This window comes from Myotis brandtii, unplaced genomic scaffold (genome assembly GCF_000412655.1).
Source record: "Myotis brandtii unplaced genomic scaffold, ASM41265v1 scaffold475, whole genome shotgun sequence".
NCBI lineage: Eukaryota > Metazoa > Chordata > Mammalia > Chiroptera > Vespertilionidae > Myotis > Myotis brandtii.
In genome coordinates this window covers 1,536,438-1,555,061 of record NW_005368148.1, presented here as the reverse complement: position 1 = coordinate 1,555,061, position 18,624 = coordinate 1,536,438, and the positions used below count along the sequence as shown (strand labels likewise).

At 36.4% G+C, this 18,624-nt stretch overlaps 1 protein-coding gene across 1 annotated transcript in view; it reads left to right on the top strand.

Annotated features, from left to right (window-relative positions):
- Positions 1–18,624, top strand: part of PRKG1 (protein kinase, cGMP-dependent, type I) — a 995,570-nt gene that overhangs the window by 889,614 nt on the left and 87,332 nt on the right. Inside the window, exon 9 of the mRNA XM_005875929.2 lies at positions 5,463–5,537. Coding sequence (XP_005875991.1) covers positions 5,463–5,537 — 75 coding nt within the window. The remainder of the gene's footprint in view (positions 1–5,462; positions 5,538–18,624) is intronic.

Genomic DNA, 18,624 nt, shown 5'->3' with positions numbered 1-18,624 from the left:
GTCATGGCCATCTTGTGATGGCCATCTTGTGACGACGTGCGGGCGTGATGCGTGATGGCGTGACAACCACCTAGGGCCAGGCTATTATTAGTATAGATGTGCAAGAATAAGGAAAACACTGATAAGAAAACCATTTGCTCATAAAAGTGTTATTACTTTCTCTAAAATTACTATCGTATAATTTGACTTGATGACAATCTTTGTATAGATGCTAGACTAGAGGCTTCCATCCGTACCTCCTACCTTGTATTTTAATCCCTTGTTTTATCTCTAATATAAGGCTATACTTTTCTTAAGGGTGTATCTTATTCTCTTTGCATAACCCACAATAGCTTGAGCCATTCCTTATAGATAGTAGGCATTGCATAAATACATATGGTGGGTGGGTGGATAATTGACAGAACTTGGATGTTGTTTGGTTTTACTGTATTTGGGGTTCCTATTCCCTCTGAAGAAACATATATTCATTTGGTTCTTGATAATATGATCCATGAATAATTATGACTTTGCTAGTTATAAATAAAGCAAACAAAAATAATAAACATGAGCACCTTTACCTGAATCCACAAAATGGATGAACAGATTTTTCTCGATTCAAAGTATCAAAATAATGAAGGATGCCTCTAAAACAGTGGTTTTCAACCTGTTGGGTCGCAACCCCTTTGGGGGTTGAATGACCCTTTCACAGGGGTCGCCTAAATACATCCTGCATATCATATATTTACATTACAATTCATAACAGTAGCAAAATTACAGTTATGAAGTAGCAATGAAAATAATTTTATGGTTGGGGGTCACCACAACATGAGGAACTGTATTAAAGGGTCGCGGCATTAGGAAGGTTGAGAACCACTGCTCTAAAATCTTGGACTTAGCTAAGTAGCAAGTGCCCCAACTAATTTTGGACACTTTCTCATTCCTTTGAGTAAATACATTTTAAGGGACTTAGCCAAGATTCAGGTTAGGAAACTCTAATGAGCTGTAATTTTATACACCTTTCAAATTAAGAGGGTTTTCTCAGGAGTTTAGGCAATGCTTGACAAATATTTTGCTTAACACCATTGAAATATTTGCAATAGTTTTCTGGTTTAAGATTTTACTCTTACCTCATTTTGACTTAATTTTAACTGTTAAGAATAGATTACCACCCTAGCAGGTTTGGCTTAGTGGATAGAACAGCGGTCTGCAGACTGAAGGGTCCTGGGTTTGATTTCAGTCAAGTGCACATGCCCGGGTTGCAGGCTCCATCCCCAATAGGGGGTGTGCAGGAGGCAGCCGATCAATGATTCTCTCATCATTGATGTTTCTATCTAACCCCTCCTTCTCCCATTCTCTCAGAAATCAATAAAAATATATTTTAAAAAAATAAAAGAAATAAATTACCATCTTATTGAAGGATGTAATCAAGAAAAAAACTCGTGTTGAGATTTTTTCTCACATCCTGTTTTGAATTTGAAAAAGTTGCATTTTAAACATTTTCTTACCAGATTCCTGAATAATATCGTGGAATAGAGGATAGGAAATCATGAGGACTAAATTGACTAATATAAGTGATTGAATGCATACATAATATATGAATATAAAAAGTGCTTTATAAACTACAAAGTGAAATATCAATGCTGTTATTTTCTTAGCAGCATGATAATGCTGTTCTCTGAAATTTGGACTGCCTATTTTATAAATAATACCCTGTTTCTCTCTAGATGCAGTCTCATCATATCACAACTGAAGAACAAAATTATACACTTTTAGTCATACCACTAAGTAATCAGCTCCCTTCAGAAGAATGTTTTGGCTTAATAATGAAAACATCAGTAAATGAAATTACTACCCACTGAGTTACTGTCACTCGAATGTTCTAAAACAGGCAAATTTCCTAGAATGAGAAACACAGCATTTTGAATGTTATTTCTTTAAAAAAAAATGGTTTTATTGATTTTAGAGAGGGAAGGAGAGGGGGAGAGAGAAACATCCATTGGTTGCCTCCTGCAAGCCCCCTACAGGGAATCAAGCCCACAACCCTGGCATATGCCTTGAATAGGAATTGAACTGGTGACCTCTTAGTGCAGGGACGATGCTCAACCACCTGAGCCACACAGGCCAGGGCTAAATGTTAACTATTAAGAAAAAAATTTATAAATAACATTCTTAATGTGAAAGGATCATCATTTATCCTGCCATTTTTTCCTCCCTCTCCTCCTTCCCTTCTCTCTTCTTCCCTCATTCCTCCCTCCCTCCTTCCTTCTTTCTTTTCTACCCCTCCTTTGCAAGTATGTTTAAATTAACAGCATTAAACATAAAATAGATTTTCCATTTGCTCTTATACCTCCTTGTACTCAATGAATAACATTTTATCTACCTCATCAAAGCATTCTGTCAAGGCTTGTTAAAACTGGATTTCACACCCAAAGAAAAGTAACAGGAAAGTGCCTCATACTTAGTGTGCATGCAATAGGTTTCCTTAAACACTCTGTGTTAAAGTCTTTTGCCCACTAATGTCTTCTTCATTTATTCTGAAATTATGTCTAGAGTATATGTAAAACTGGCTATTTTATTTTATGGTACTAAAATATAACTCACTCATGAATTGTTAGTTTAAAAAATAATTTCATGATTTTCCTATAGTCTCCTATATTTGTTATAGTAACTGATACATAATATTTCAGTGTTTCTGCTCATTCAGTCGAAGTTTTCAAATCATTTCATCATAATCCCTCTCCAAATAAAGCATCAACAAGCCTTCTCCTTCAGTATTCAAGAAATGTCAGAGGACTTGAGTAAATATTTAAAAAGGCATCTGATACTTACAGGTAATAAGTTTCCAAATGTGTTTGATGAGGTCCACACAGATAGCAGGTGTTCCTACAGATATTAGTGAGAGGGAAAACCGAACCACTAATTAGTGCCTCCTTGCACCAGGAGGGATGTGTCCTGTAATGTCATCAATTATGTTTAGCAAGATCAATTATTCAATGATCAGTGCAGGACACACAGGAACTTCTTAATATAGCTTGAAAATCCTACATTTTCTTAAAACTCTTAGTTAAGTACGATGCTTGATCTCTTGTGAAGGAGACTTAGAATTCAGGATGCATTTGTTGCCTGTTTTGAAAAATATTATTTGGTCAGGATTGCTTTCTAAGTAAAGATTATTGATTCCTTGGGCCTCTGTCTGGTCATTTTCTTTTTGTATTAGAAATAATTAGTGTAGCCCTGGCCAGGTAGCTCAGTTGGTTGATTAGATTATCATCCTGATAGGCCAATGTTGCAGGTTTGATTCTCTGGTCAGAGCACATATAAGAATCAACCGCTGAATGCATGAATAGATAAAACAATGGGGAGATCTCTCTCTCTCTCTCTCTCTCTCTCTCTCTCTCTCTCTCTCTCTTCTCCCCTTTTCCCCCGTCTCTAAAATCAATAAATAAGAAGTTTTCTTAAAAAACATATTGTATTTAGCCAGCATTAGTTACCCTGTCCCCCAGATGAGGTCATCATATAAGGGCCTGAAATAACAGCTACTCCCCCAACCACAAATCAGTCCTAAGCAGACTGTCAGGTTCCTCTTTATAGGTTTTTTTAAAAAAAGTTTATGTGAAAGTGACTAAACAATGTTTAAATTTAAATCAGCAAACATCCTACTGTGTTTGAGAACCCGAGTATCCATATTTTGTTGTTTTAATACCACATACAAAGCCATCTGCATGCATTAAGATAATAGAGGTTTAAATCAAAATGCAATTTCTTTCAGCACTTTAAAACTCTTCACACGTACCTCAAATATTGTTAGAAATGTGACAGTTATCTTCAAGACAGTCAGGGATTAGGTGGGAGCTGTAGTATAGGTATCTATACTAATAAAAGCCTATGTGGTCATCATGCACTCACACCGTGATGCCCTCACGCCGTAACAATCCATTACCAGGAGTCTGCGTGTGCAGCAGGTGCACGCGGGTGGGCAGGGCTGTGTGTGCGGAAAAGTTGCACACAGGTGGGCGGAGACTTGACGCTGCATGTGCGGTGCAGAGGCGGGTCCCCCGGCTCTGCCCTCACGCCGTAACAATCCATTACCAGGAGTCTGCATGTGCAGCGGGTGCACGCGGGTGGGCGGGGCTGTGTGTGCAGAAAAGTGCACACAGGTGGGCAGAGACTTGATGCTGCATGTGCGGTGTGGAGGCAGGTCCCAGCGGCTCCGGGTAGCGATGCCAGGGGTCCCACGGCTCCACACGGCGACGCCGGGGGTCCCGCCACACGGTGCAGAGGCAGGTCCCGGGTCCCCCGGCTCCCTCTTTGGGGCAATCCATTGAGGAGCCCCAGATGGGTGGGTGGGGCCTACCTTTTTGGGGAGATCGATCGTGGGGCTCCCACACTGTGAGAGGGCACAGGCCAGGCTGGGGAACCCCCCCGCCCCCGCCCCAGAGTACACAAATTCTGTGCACTGGGCCTCTAGTAAGATGTAAAAGAGAATGGCCACTCCTTCCCTATCAGTCTTTTGGTTGCATGACTTTAGGTCAGTTTCTTAACCTCTCATTCCTTAGTATCCTCATCTACAAAATGGGGATGATACTAAATCATAGGATATCTGTAACTATTAAAGTATTTGTTACTACATGTAAAGTGTATAGAACAATACCAGCAATATAAGCACCATGTAAGGGAGGGCTCTGATGATTCTGTAAACACAGACTTGCCTTTTGTTTCTTCATTCATTATAGTTTAGTGGTTTCCAAAATGTAGTGTGCATAAGAGTTACTGTATGTGTTACATGCAGTAATTTTCAAGAGTGATTCCTGTGTATTAATTTGTTCCAACTCTGTAATATTTTATAAATATATAAGAGACTTCACTATATAAAGTAGATCTGAACATAGAATATTAAATAGATAGGGTTTAAGCAGATACATTACTCTTCTCAGTTTATGCTAAAGTCAGTCCTTCACTTCTCCAGAACGAGATGATTTTTCTATAATTCTCTCCTGTTAGTTCTTATTTTGCCTTTGAAGATTATTTTACTATTTCATGTAGAGTTAATGATTCTTATTTTTTTAGTTTGTTTCAGAATTGGAATGAATATATGTTCATGAGAATTAAAAGAATAGTGCCTGGAATACACTAGGCATTTAATAACTAATAGGTCTTGTTATTTCACCATTGTAATCGACTTATTAACTTTGTGATATGTATCAGGGTGCCATCAACTTTATTTCACCCAATTCTTTGAATATCGGCTTTTGCCAGCTACGGTTCTCAGTGGTGGGAACTACAGAAATGAACATGACTGAAGAGGTCCCTGCTCCCACAGAGTTGATATCATTATCTGATATGTGTATTAATAATGTTTCTAGGTTAAGTGTTTTAATTTTTATTAGATCCTTTTAGAGTGTTTTGATATATCATTGACTAGGTTGTCATTGTGACAGCTTCATAGAGGATTAATCCTTTTCACTATGTTTTGCCTCTAACAGCTCTTTCAAGCATTTGATTGGAGGATTGGAGGATGTTTCTAATAAAGCATATGAGGATGCAGAAGCTAAAGCAAAGTAAGTGACATTTTTTCCCCTTTGGCCTTAATCTTGATTTAAAAAGTGATTTTGAGTAGAAATAAGATAAAATGTTTGGTTGGACTTAACCAAGTCCATCACTCTGACGGGAAGAAACTATGTAAGAAGAAAGGGAAGCAAACCATTCAAGGTAATTACTACATAGTATTATTACTTTTGTATGGAAGATTATCTCAACAAAGAAAATGGTTAGTTTAAAATTCAACATAAAAAATTGAGTGTAAACACATTATTTCTCCCACTGAAAATACTTTCTGAATGAATGGTTGTTGTGTTCAATAGTTGTTTGTGAAATTGTATGAAAAATAATAAGGCTGGAAAATATTTTCCTGAGTGAATACATCATTGCTTTACATTGATCTTGGGTGGCACTGTTTTCAGAATGTTATGAGGTAGTACATATCCCATTAATTTTCATTTTTGTAAAACAAAATACAATTTTCTCTCCTAGAATAACTTGCTTTAAAACACAGCTTTTTTTTTTTTTTTACAAATATTTGAAGTAATTTCACATTGGCTTTTTCTGCAAAAATTGTAGGTTACTTTTTAAAAATTGTGATCTGTATAATCCTCCCCTCTTTTCTGTGATGAAGTAATTTGAGTAAAAATAATTTTGTATTTGATATCATACAGGATACCTGAAAGATCAAATCAACAAAATGTATCAGTAAATAGATAGTTCAGGGGCAGAATTTGATTAGTTGGTTTTGTGATAACCTAAAACCAAAAGAAATAAAATATTTTTTGTCTTGATAATATCTGAAGATGAAAAAATTGGTCTAGTTCCAAAAAAAGTCAAAGGTTGCTTTTTTTTTTAACTTAAAGTATTCTTTGATCTACTTCTCTTTCCCTATTAAACTTTAGAACTATTCACCGATTAAAGTTTTTGCATAACTTCGATTTCCTCTACTCAGTGATGAGGCTGGTCACAGGCTTGCACTTGGTCAGTGATGGAAAGCGATTGTGAGCTAGTTGCATCCTCCTCGGTTTGCTCTTGGCTTTGCAAAGATAACTGTGTGCATCTCATGAATTCTGGGCATTTATGGGTTCACTTTCACATGTTTCAACTAAAGATAATAAGAAAACAAACTCTCTGAGATTCAGATTCAGACAATTAGAAAGAGGGGTGGTGGCAGTTCTTTATGTTGGCGGAGAGTCAGTCAGTATGTAAAAATATGGCCCTGAACAAGGGCCGGAAGCCTGGGATCTGCTCCTGGCTCTCTGATTTCCAACCAAGTGATCTTTGTCAGAACTTAACATCTCTCTTAATCTCATTGTCTTACTTTAAAAATGGTATTTTTGTTATTTAAATGATGATGACACGGAAAAATACTTTGTAAAGTATAAATTGATATAAAAGTGGATGATATTGTCGGTACAAGTAATCATTAGAAACATAACCTAATGCATTGGATATATGGTTTGATTTACAGATAATATTGCATATCTATAATGTTAAATAGTTATATCTGTAAGAATTTTCTAACATTATGTAGGCAAACTACTCTCACTCTGATAGCATGTCAAAAAATTAAACCCGGTCTGGAAAATATTCATAAATATAATTTTTATTAAAATATTATTATTTAGTTAAAAGAAAGTTTAATTATGATTAAACTTTTTGAACCAGTAAGTGGTTCAAAATATTGCTATTTGACCATAAATTTGACAGCATTATAAAGTAGTCATTATATATTTATACTTGAATTTTAAAAGTAAGATCAGTTTGAATTTTTTAATTTAGTACTAAATCCAAATGACTGCATAATCCACATTTCTTAATATTTATAATTATTTTAAAAATGGGAATAGTTTGATGAAAAAAATGTAAAACCATTAATCCAAATTCTAGGGAGATTGATAATGTAACCTTTATTCCTCAAAATAGCCAAATAAATAAATACATACATAAGTACATAAACACAAACTAACATACATATTGAGGGATGTGTACTTATACCTTTAACAGTATTAGCACTTTATAGCTTTCTAATAATTCATATATGAAGATTTCTGAAGTTGGTAGCATCTTTAATTAGATATCCTGTCACTCAAGAGAGGTAAATTGTGAATTAACAAAGGTTAAATAAACTTCAATATGGGTTAATAGTTTTGTCTCTCTGTGTTGGATTTTTTTTCATCTTAAATACAGTAAACCTTCACTTTGTATTTCGGGAACTTATTAGGTTTGCCAACATTGCAGAGATTAGGGCAAGGATATAATTTCTTCCAAATATCATTATAATTCTGTTAATACCACAACATTTTTATATAGATCACAAAACCTGTGCCACTTAGAACTGAACTGTTGCTTTGGCTCTACTGTGTAAGCTTTACTTTTTAAAGGTCCCCTTGCTTTTGCAAAATTCATTAAAGGTAAGATTAGTATTTCTTAAAATCCAAGTAAAATGATCATATTATTTATCCATGTGAAATTTTTTTTGGTAGCGTCTCACTAACATGCCTATCTGGGTAAAAAGGAAAAAAAAGTACTGACTATAAAGATCGATTCTGTTGAGACGTTTTGAAACTCGGTTGTGTGGAACAATTATGCTATTAGCATAATCAGGTACCAGTGGCCTAATGAGTCCACAAAATGAAAGATCATCCCTTTGAGAAAAACCACACCAAGCATTCAGCTCGAGTGGCTGGTCCAGGGAGCTCGGCTTGTGAGAACTATCCTGGGGAAATAGTTCTCAAAACTCCCCATTGAGGGATATGTGCTCCCAGCCTATCTAAAGAGATGCATTTTCTACAAAGGAAATGATTCTTGACAGAAACTTTGCCTTTATGGCATGTTTAAGCATCTCATAATTGCTGCCAATAATCCACTAAGGGCTTCTCTTCCTAAATATGAAGTTGTAATCACAAAGACATTAGGAGAGACAACACCAGATCACGCTAAAGATCCTTAAACCTCACTTAGAGTAGGAAGTAGGATGTATGCTGAAAGATACACACTATTTCCCTTTGAGAATATGCACTCATTTAATAAACATTTAGAAACATGATGGGTTAAGGATTGTGCTTTACAAATAGAAAACTATTTTCTAACGTGGAGAAATTTGCAGTTTAGTAGAGAGAGTGATGTATAACTCAATGATTATGTTCACTGTTTAGTTCTAAGAATAAAATATGATACTTACTGTGATATATCACTATTTGGGTGGTGAGACCTTTCTCCACATCTATACCTTGTCTTGTAAAAAACATAACCATCTAGAAATATCAAATAGAAAATGTAAATGTTTTACTTCGCTACAAGTATTTCTGATATATGAATACAGACTATTTCTTAAAAAATAAAATATGTTTTAATTATTGGGGTAACATTAATTAGTAATATTATATGTTTTAGGTGTATAATTCTATATATATCATCTGTATATTCTAGTGTGTGCCCACCACCCAAAGTCTAGTCTCCTTGTATCACCATGTATATGACACCTTTTACCCTCTTCATCCTCTCCCCACCTTCTTCCCCTCTAGTAACCACTATACTGTTGTCTTTGTCTATAAGTTTGTTTGTTTGCCTGTGGCTTTCTGTTTTATATCTCACATATAGGTGAAATCATATGGTTCTTGTCTTTTCCATCTGACTTATTTTCCTTAACATGATACTTTCAAGATTCATCCATGTTGTCAGAAATGGTTGAGTAGTATTCTATTATATATATGTACCACTTCTTCTTCATCCACTAATTCTCTCTCTGTCTTGCCTATTGTAGAACATGCTGCAATGAACATAGGGGTACTTACATCTTTATGAATAAGTGTTTTCAAATATTGGGGGTAGATATACAGAAGAGGGATTCAAGTTATACTATCATTGATGACTTAATGGCTAAATACTGTACTCTGCAGTTATAAGCAAAACAGCTCTTTCTCTGAATAAAAACATATCTACTGATATATATTTATTTGTCAACTTAGTTTTCTAATTATAATAGTTGATAATAAAAATATTTCATATAAAAATTGCACGATAATAAGGTGATTTACATATGCCACAGCTATATTTCCAGGTTATGGTCGTGCAGAGAGGGGGAAAAGTCAGTGTATTGTTTATAATTATGTCTATTTTTATTAAAATGTTTATTTTCACTTTAATAGAAATAATATAGTAAGGTAGATAAAAATCAAAGTCTAAGTACAGCTATAAAAACTGTTATTATGTTTTACAATTATAGTGCCTTTATATTCTACTTTTTTCATTTTAACATCCATCATGTTATAAATATTTATAATGCTATTATATACACTTAATTGATGTCATTTTGGTGGCAGTCTGAATGAACATATAGTTTTTAGACTGATTCAAGTTTAGCCTCATTGATGCAATTCACTGTGCTTTTGAAAATCTCAATCACTTCTTTAAAAAAAAGCAGCAAACAACAAAAAACAGCTTCAAATTGCTCCCATATAGAAGCATGTTTGAAATTATTTTATGTCATAACTTTCATAGAAAGTGGGTACAGCATATTGTGCCAATTGGGTCAGCTGCCCTAGGCTCTATCCTACTTCTCTGAAAACTGAAGGAATCCATATGTGAGCCCTCTTGTTGGGCATCTCTGATAGCTACATGAATATCTATCTGTAAATGTATTTATTATGACCCAAATTGGTGATTCTCGATATTGTTTCCCAGCAAGAACTTTTTCTCATGGCAAAATCTATGTAAACCTCCAAATGGTATAGTCATGTTTGTAAATCTACACACCACTTGTTAAAAACTCAAATTAAAGACTGCCTATAATTACTCTGCAGCACTTCATGCACCAACATTACCCATGTTCATTCACTTCATCATATGCATTCATTTATCTGACAAATATTCTCTGGGTGCCTACAAAATACTACCTATAAAAGAGTGAATACAATAGACATGACCTTTGCCTTTATGGTGCATATGGCTCAGTGGAGAAGAGACACAAATTAATCTTTCTAGAAAGGCTTCCCTGAGGAAGTGACATTTTGACTAGATTTGAGCTGAACTTTAAAGAATTAGCTGGTACCGGTTAGGCAGAAATTAGTTGGCATTAGCTGGGCAAGGAAGTGCAGAGAGCATTTTAGACAGAGAAACAGTATGTGCAAAGCCCCCAGTAGAAACTATCATAAATTCAAGCAACCAAAGCACCAATAAGGCTAGGACCTAAAAATGTAAAAGGCAGAGATTAAATAAATGCTAAGAATTTAGGGTAATCACTTCAGGCTCTAAGCTAGCAAATGAATTGAATTGGTTTATATTTTAAATGAGTATTCTTTCCTCCAGGATTGGAGGAATGAAAAGTGAAAGCAGGAAGAACAATGGAAATATTTTCCAGGTAAAAGCTGATGGTAGGCAGGACTAGAGAGGGCAGTGTGAGTAGAGAAAAGCATTTGAGACATAGTTGAGTGGCAAAGCCAGCAGGTATTATTAAGGAAATAGATATTGGTCATGAAGGGAGCAAGGTCAAGGAAGATGCAGAGACTTGGGGTTTGGAAATCAGAGGGAGCTGATGGCATTCACTGAGATTGACTGTATGGTTACCAGGTTTGGAGAGTGGTTTGGCCATGAATTGATTTTTTGCTCAGGTTAAATAAGAGGTGCCTTTGAGACATAGTTAGGCAGGTGTGAAGCTCAGAGGAGAAGTTGGTATTCATTTGAGAATAATGAGCATTTAGATGGTAGATGGTAGTTTAAAATGTTGATGAGTGCCCAGCCGGTGTGGCTCAGTGGTTGATTGTCAGCCTATGAACCAGGAAGTCATGATTCAATTCCTAGTCAGGACACATGCCTGGGCTGCGGGCTTGATAACCAGTAGGGGGCATGTAGAAGGCAGCCAATGGATGATTCTCTCTCATCACTGATCTCTCTCTCTCTCTCTCTCTCTCTCTCTCTCTCTCTCTCTCTCTCCCCACCCTGCTTCTTCTCTGAAATCAATAAAAATATATTTTAAAAATAAATTAATTAAATGTTGATGAGATAGTAGAGAATGAGAGGAACATGACACTGAAGATTGATTCTTGAGGAACTTTAGCATTTAAAAATCAGAGAAAGGGGGAGGATTTCACACACATTCACACACACACACACACACACACACACACACACGGAGAGTTGAGAGAAAAAGCAGTTGCATCACACAAGACAATCACTATATTTCAAGAATGAGGGAGGAGAGAATAATATTGTATGTTGAGAGTTTTAGGGTGTTGGTTAACAAATGCCAATTGGATTTATCAAACCACTGCTTCATTTTCATTTTATGATGGAGTCATAGGAATTGAGTCCCCTAACATGGACTGAAAATGAATCGAAATTTAAAAGAAAAAGTGTCAGTGAGCTTATACAAAATCATAAGAAATTTAAATTAGTCAGAAATGTGTAATGAAATATTATGAATCTTCAATATTGAGAGAGATGTGAACATGTTAAACTCAGCAGCAAAGGAGAGAGGGAAAGACAGAGAGTTTCAGCTGAGGCAAGTGGTCTCAGGTCCCTTTAACTTTTGTGGATGAAGGCAGACATCTTCAAAGGGCAAGTCAGACCAGTTCCATGGGTAAATTCACACCACTCTCCAATGTGATTTCTTTGTTTAGGGTTTCACTTTTCTAATATTCCTTGGGTTTTAAATATTGTCCTCTCTCTGAAGAACCTGTAAAAATTAAAAATTCTCCTAAGAGGAATTCATTTTTTCCCTAACATAATATTGTAAATTTGTACATAAACTCCTTTTCATCCAGAGATAACATGAGTCTCTCTCTGGGCACAGAGGTGGAGGGGTCACTGAGGAAGGAGGCACAAATTGGCCAAAGACTTAAAGACCCAACTTGAAATCACCACTTTGCTACCCTACTCTCCTCACTGTGCACCACCAAATTCACTTATTCTCTGCTTTCTCCCCAAATAAAGAAGTTTCATGACATATTTTCATAATACAGGCAGAAAAATAAAATAAGCAAGAAATACAAAACTATGGTAGGGAGCCGGAAATAAGACTAGTATGCAGAGCAGGTCCATATTATCAGTGCACGAGGAAAGAGTGGCACACAGCTTGGTAAGAGTGGCTCAATTGATGGAGCATCATCGCCCTGTGTGCCGAAAGGTTGCTGGATCTAATCCAGGTCAGGGCACATACCTGGTTTGTAGTTTCAATTCAGTCCTGGTCGGGTCACATAGAGAAGGCAAATGAAGGTTGTCCATTCTCTCTCTCTCTCTCTCTCTCTCTCTCTCTCTCTCAGAACTAAGACACTACTGAAGAAGATCTAAAATTAACACAAACCAATAACGTAACTATATGATGTACCAGAATAAAAAATATTTAAGGCACCAGGGTTGACAGCACCAGGGTTGTCTGTGATTGACTGACACTAAACAATGAAGTCCCACAGTCACTGCAAAATGATAGAGAATATTGCTGTATACTCTTTTGACCTTTCAATTTAGTCCAAATAAAATGTTTACAACTATTTCCATAATTAGTCCTCATTGACTTAAAGCTCCTCCTCTGTTTACACGTTCATTTGCAAAGGAATGTTTTAATCTGTCTGATATTTTCAGGATTATTTTTGGTGTGAGCCTCCTTTGACACAATGTGTCTCATTGCATTTCATTAGCAGGGACAACCCTTTAGTTGTGCACTCTGCTCGTCATGGGGCGGTTGCTCTGTGCTCTTTGACACACTGAGGGACCTGCCAGTGTTGCTCCAGCCTTTGAAAATCCACTCATCAAATGCATCTCAAAACACATGGGGTATGCAAATCAGAGCAGACATCTGTATTGTTTGGTAACATCTTCTCAAATGCCCCAGGGTTGTCTGGCATCTAAAAAACACAATTTCAAATGCACAATCAGACACACATGCTGTTGCTCTCTGGAACACCCTGACTTTGAAATTTTGGTTTTTCTTATTCATGTTTTTCTGCCAGGCATTTTAGAGTCACGAACTTAGTATTCCCACAATCTTATCAACAATTTACTTAAACTAACTTGGTCTTGAACTAAGCAATTCTCAGGGAAATGAGCCTGGAAAATTATTTTTCCCTCCATGGAAAGAATTCAAGTGAACAAATACCCTGTTCCAAAATGGGACCATATGCCAATTAAATGGGGGGCAGGGGGGCGGAGAAGAGGATGAGAATGGCATTATGAAATAGCCCTCAAACCAGAATTAGAGCTTGCTGACCACTTCTAGGGTTGGAATCAGAAGACAGTCCCATTCTCTAGGCAATAAGTGTTCTCCATTTTATTGCAGGGCAAAGCATAGGAGACTTGAAAAATGAGCAGCACTTGGCCCTGAACTAATAAATTGGCTTTTAGCTGTGTAAGAGCTGTTGAAATGCCTGAGTACACGTAATCAGGCCAGGAAAAGGTATAGAACAGTCGTTAAGGCCACCCATGCTAACAGATTAATACTTCAGCGTGATTTGTGACTACAGAGAGCACCAGAGTAAATTTATCTTTTAAGTGTAGTGAGACTGACTGGGTGGCTCTCTTAAAAAATGTCTTTCAAGATAAAGTTACTTGGCCTTGGGTAGGAGTGTGGTGTTTTTTTGTTTGTTTGTTGTTTTTTCTGCTTTATTAAAAATGTTAAAACTCTCAAAGGCCATTTGCTAATTTTCTTCTTGCAGCTCTTATGTTTAAGACTCCCTCGGTAGCAAGACTTGATAAAGGTGAATCCCCGTATGTCCTTGCATGCAACCTTTTCTAATTGACAGGGCAGAGGACTAAAGATAATTGAAGATGCTAGTGCCACCGACTTGCTCGGTGGGTGCAGACAAGCCATTTGATTGCTAACTCCGTTTCCTTTTTCTGAAAAGAAGGATGATTCCTTTTCACGGTTGTCATAACAACAGTTGGACATTTCTCTCAAAACATGAAGAGCTCTTTAAATCCTAAGGTTAATTTGTAACCAGATGGTGATCGGGTCAAACTTCCCAGAGCCCCAAACTTTCACAGAAAAGAGAACCACCCGGTGCATGTGTCTGTTGGGTACGCTGCCATCTTTAGGGCCTATTGTGATTTGATACTTTTTTTTAAAAGCAGAAAAAAATAACGTCTATAATATGAATATTAGGTCCCTTTGTGTTGTCAGCAGCTTTAATGGAAAAATAACAATATTTGGCTAAAATACTTTGTCTTCTTTAGTGAAGACCATCTCTCTCACTGGAGTGAAGGTAACATATAGAGCATAATTCTCATCCTGCTTTACATATAAGGTTGGGCCATTCTAGAAAGAAAACCATTGAATCTAGTGAGAGCAAGCGAGGTGAATGCTCAGTGCTAAAGAGGGTTTTCCGGAGAGGCCCTGCTCACATAGCAAGAGTAATATGCCTTGGGGAGACCTGGGCCTTAGTCACAGCACTGGCACTAACTTCTCCTTGTGAGTTCTGCACAAGATCTAGAGCCTGGCGCCTAACATCTCTGGAACTGTTTCCTAATCTGCAAAATTTATAATCTTGAAATCCTTTCATGTTAAATGCTTAGAACGTGGAAGTTTGAAAGCCATTCTTTGAGAAGCTTTGCTACCTTTTATATAAACAGTATTTTTACCTATGCTGTTTGGTAAATGTATCTTGAAGAGATCCTGGTGGTTGTCAATAGACAACAGACTCTTAAGAATAATGGGATAATTTGTGGGTCTCTATTCATCTTAGAATCAGAAAGTATTGCTGTTAGAGCTTACTTTATTTAAAATATTTAAATTGAAAGTCATGTACTTCTGTTTGACGTACGTTTTGATAACTCATAGTCATTAAATTCGCCTTTAGAAACAGAGCTGTTTTTACTTTCATCATTATACGTACAATTTTCTCTTGCCAATGTGACATTTAGATATGATAATAAGCAGGCTGTCATTCAATAAAAAGCCATTAGAAAATTACAGAGTACCTTTGAAACTGGAAATGTTATACTAATATTGCCCTATGAATTCTTCTAGAAAGGAATGATTTTTTAAAATGATGAATTAAAACAGCAGTTTAAATAATCTTGATACAATAAATATAACATAGCATGCTAATTTACACATTTGAATTGTGGTCTGCAGAAGAAGAGATATAAGTGAAGCATGACTGTCGCTCACAGCTATTTGCTTGTATCCCACCACCTCCCTCCAATGCATAAATTGCGAACATTAGTCAACTTTATAAAGTGTTCTAATTACTTCAAGCAACCGGCCTATTCCCTAGTAAATATATCAGACACATAAGGATATAAAACAAAAGCTGCTGTTCTAATGTTCAAACACTGTTCAAACGTATTAGACAGCCTAGATAAATTAGTGATTGAGCATATTGAATAGCAATAATTCTAATATCCTTGAAAAAGAGATAAAATTTTCCTAAAATGACGACCTTAAGACCACTTTCAGTGTAAGGACTTGGAAAATATGACTTGTTGGGTCTATAAGTAATTCCCTATCAGCTTTGCTAACTTTTTAAAATAAAATAACCCTGATTTTTTAAAAGCTTGGTGTGCATATTATGTTAGTAAAATTGGGTTATCAAAATACCCTAATTTAGTAAAACGTACATTGTACTGAAAACAATCTTGTTTAAGGAGCTATTCTCCAAAATCAAGGTCCCTTGCTGACCACAGTACTAACAGATTAATTTTGGACACTCTTCTGGGTGGTGCTCATGGTTTTTACTCTGAAGTCTCTTGATTTTATTATATTCCTAGGATAATTAAATTAACAATGAAGAATATGCCCTGAGATAAAAAAGGCCAGTGATAAGATCTTTTTTAAACAGACCAAATGACAGATAGCACTTTTTTGAGTGATGGAATGAAGGAGAATATATAAGCCCTTACTTTGGAAAGCTCTTGAGACGCATGTTGATTAACAAGTATTCTTTTAAAGGAGAAAAATCATTAAAATCACTTAAGTGAGTGATTAGAACAATAACTTCACATGCCAATGTCTATGGAGGAGTAAGCAGGGAGTGGGAGGAAACAGGAACATAAGAGCAACATTTACCATTTACCAAAATGTGATTTCCATGCCTCGGTTTTTAAGAACCAAAGATACAATAATTATATTAAACAGTGTGTATTTTTCTAGCTCATATTTTCAACTGTGTATTGCAGGTGAGCCACACTAAGAAATTATAAAAGTCAGATGAAAATATTTCTTCCTCTAAGAAACACAAGATGTTCCTAACAACTAAATAGATATTGTTCAAAAAACAGAAATAATCTTACCTCACTGTTCCTTATTATGACCAAAGGCAGGAACACTGTCTGCTTTATATAATTTTCTTTTATTTACACTATTATTTAAATGTATCTGTAATACTGTATTTTGTTAATGTTTTCCTTTTTAATGGTGTCACTAGTCAAGTAAATAAAAATGAAATAGCTAATAAGAAATTTATTTTATCAGATTTGACCATATGAAACTGTCAATATTTGACCACTTTTAGCTAACAAGAATTGTAATTTCATACGATTCCACCTATGATTTCATAAGTAATTTGTGAGGCTGTGACTACTACAAGTACTTAAGACTTAAGCCACTACAGTCAGATCATGCTACACTATTCAACTGTAGTCCACACCTTATCATTTTAATATAAACATTAATACCTAAATCAGTTTATTCATAAACTGGTTTTGTGAGCTTCAGCCTTTTGCTACTTTTCTCATCTTGGAAATGTTGCACAGATGAACATATAAACTTTTCAGCCTCAGCACTGTGGACTGAGCTGGATAATTTTGGGCTGGATAATCCTTGGTTTTGGGAGGCTGTCCTGTGCATCACATAATGCTTAGTACATCACTGGCCTCTACCCACTTCTGAGCTGTTTACCCACAACACTTCTGATGCCAAATGAGTGGGAGTTTTCCACACCAACAACCAGTTCTCCAACTCTCAGGATGCCAACTGAATGTCCTACAATACAATACAATTCTGATACTAGCTACCTGGAATTAGCTCAGACCTCATAGGTGAAGTGCTTAATCCCACAAGACCACACCCACTTCAGACAACAGTCATAAATCTTAGATTGCCACCTCTGTTTCTGACCAACCCGTTATAAATTACAGGGATTCCCATGCCTTTTTATAGGTTCTGTAATTTGCTAGAATGGCTCACAGAACTCAGGGAAACAGTGTACATAACATGAATGGTTTGTTATAAGGATACAACCCAGGAACAGCCAAATTGAAGAGCTGTATAGGGCAAGGTATGAGTGGTTGGGCACAGAACTCCCACGCTCTCTCCTTCCCAGCACTTGATGTATTCATCACCAAACATCGACTAACCCAATTGCTTAGAGTTTTGTTTTGTTTTTTAAGAGGATTTCATGATGCAGGCAGAATGGACAAAATCACTGGCCATTAATGATTGAACTCAACCTCTTGCTTCTTACTCCTCCCAGAGGTTGCAGACGTTGGGCTAAGAGTTCTAACCCTCTAATCATGCCTTGCTCTCTCTGATGACCAGCCTCCATCCTGAAGTTATCTAGGGGCTCCCAACCACTAGTCATCTCACTAGCATGCCAGAGAGACACTTGCAGAGATTCCAAGGGTCTTAGGCACTGTGTGCCAGGAACCCGGGATGATCCCATACACATTTCCCATTATATCACACCATTAGATGCCAGCAGCATATGTCCCCTGCTAAATCATGACAAGCAAAAATATGTTTAGACATTGGAAAATTTCTGCTGGAATGGACAATGGGGACAGAATCATCCTGGTTGAGAACCACTGATATAAATAGAAGACCAAAATGCAAAATTATTGGGGTGGGGGAACACTAAAATTATATTCAGGTATTATACATGTTTTATAAGTATGATATATATGATAGTAAAACTGTATATAAGGGACAGAATTTTATCAAATGTTGAAAGTGTTGAGCCTTACTTTCCCACAGTTTCACTTCCAGGAAAAAAGGTTAGGTGCAATAGAGTGTCTTAATTGACATCAGACAAGGATTTAAGCTTTAGAAGGGCAGTTTGCCAAAATTGTTATTAATTCAAAAGCAGAACTACAATCAGATTATACAAAACAACTTATCCATATTCAACTAAGATTTTTAAGTTTCTCCCTAATACTCAAGATTATATATAT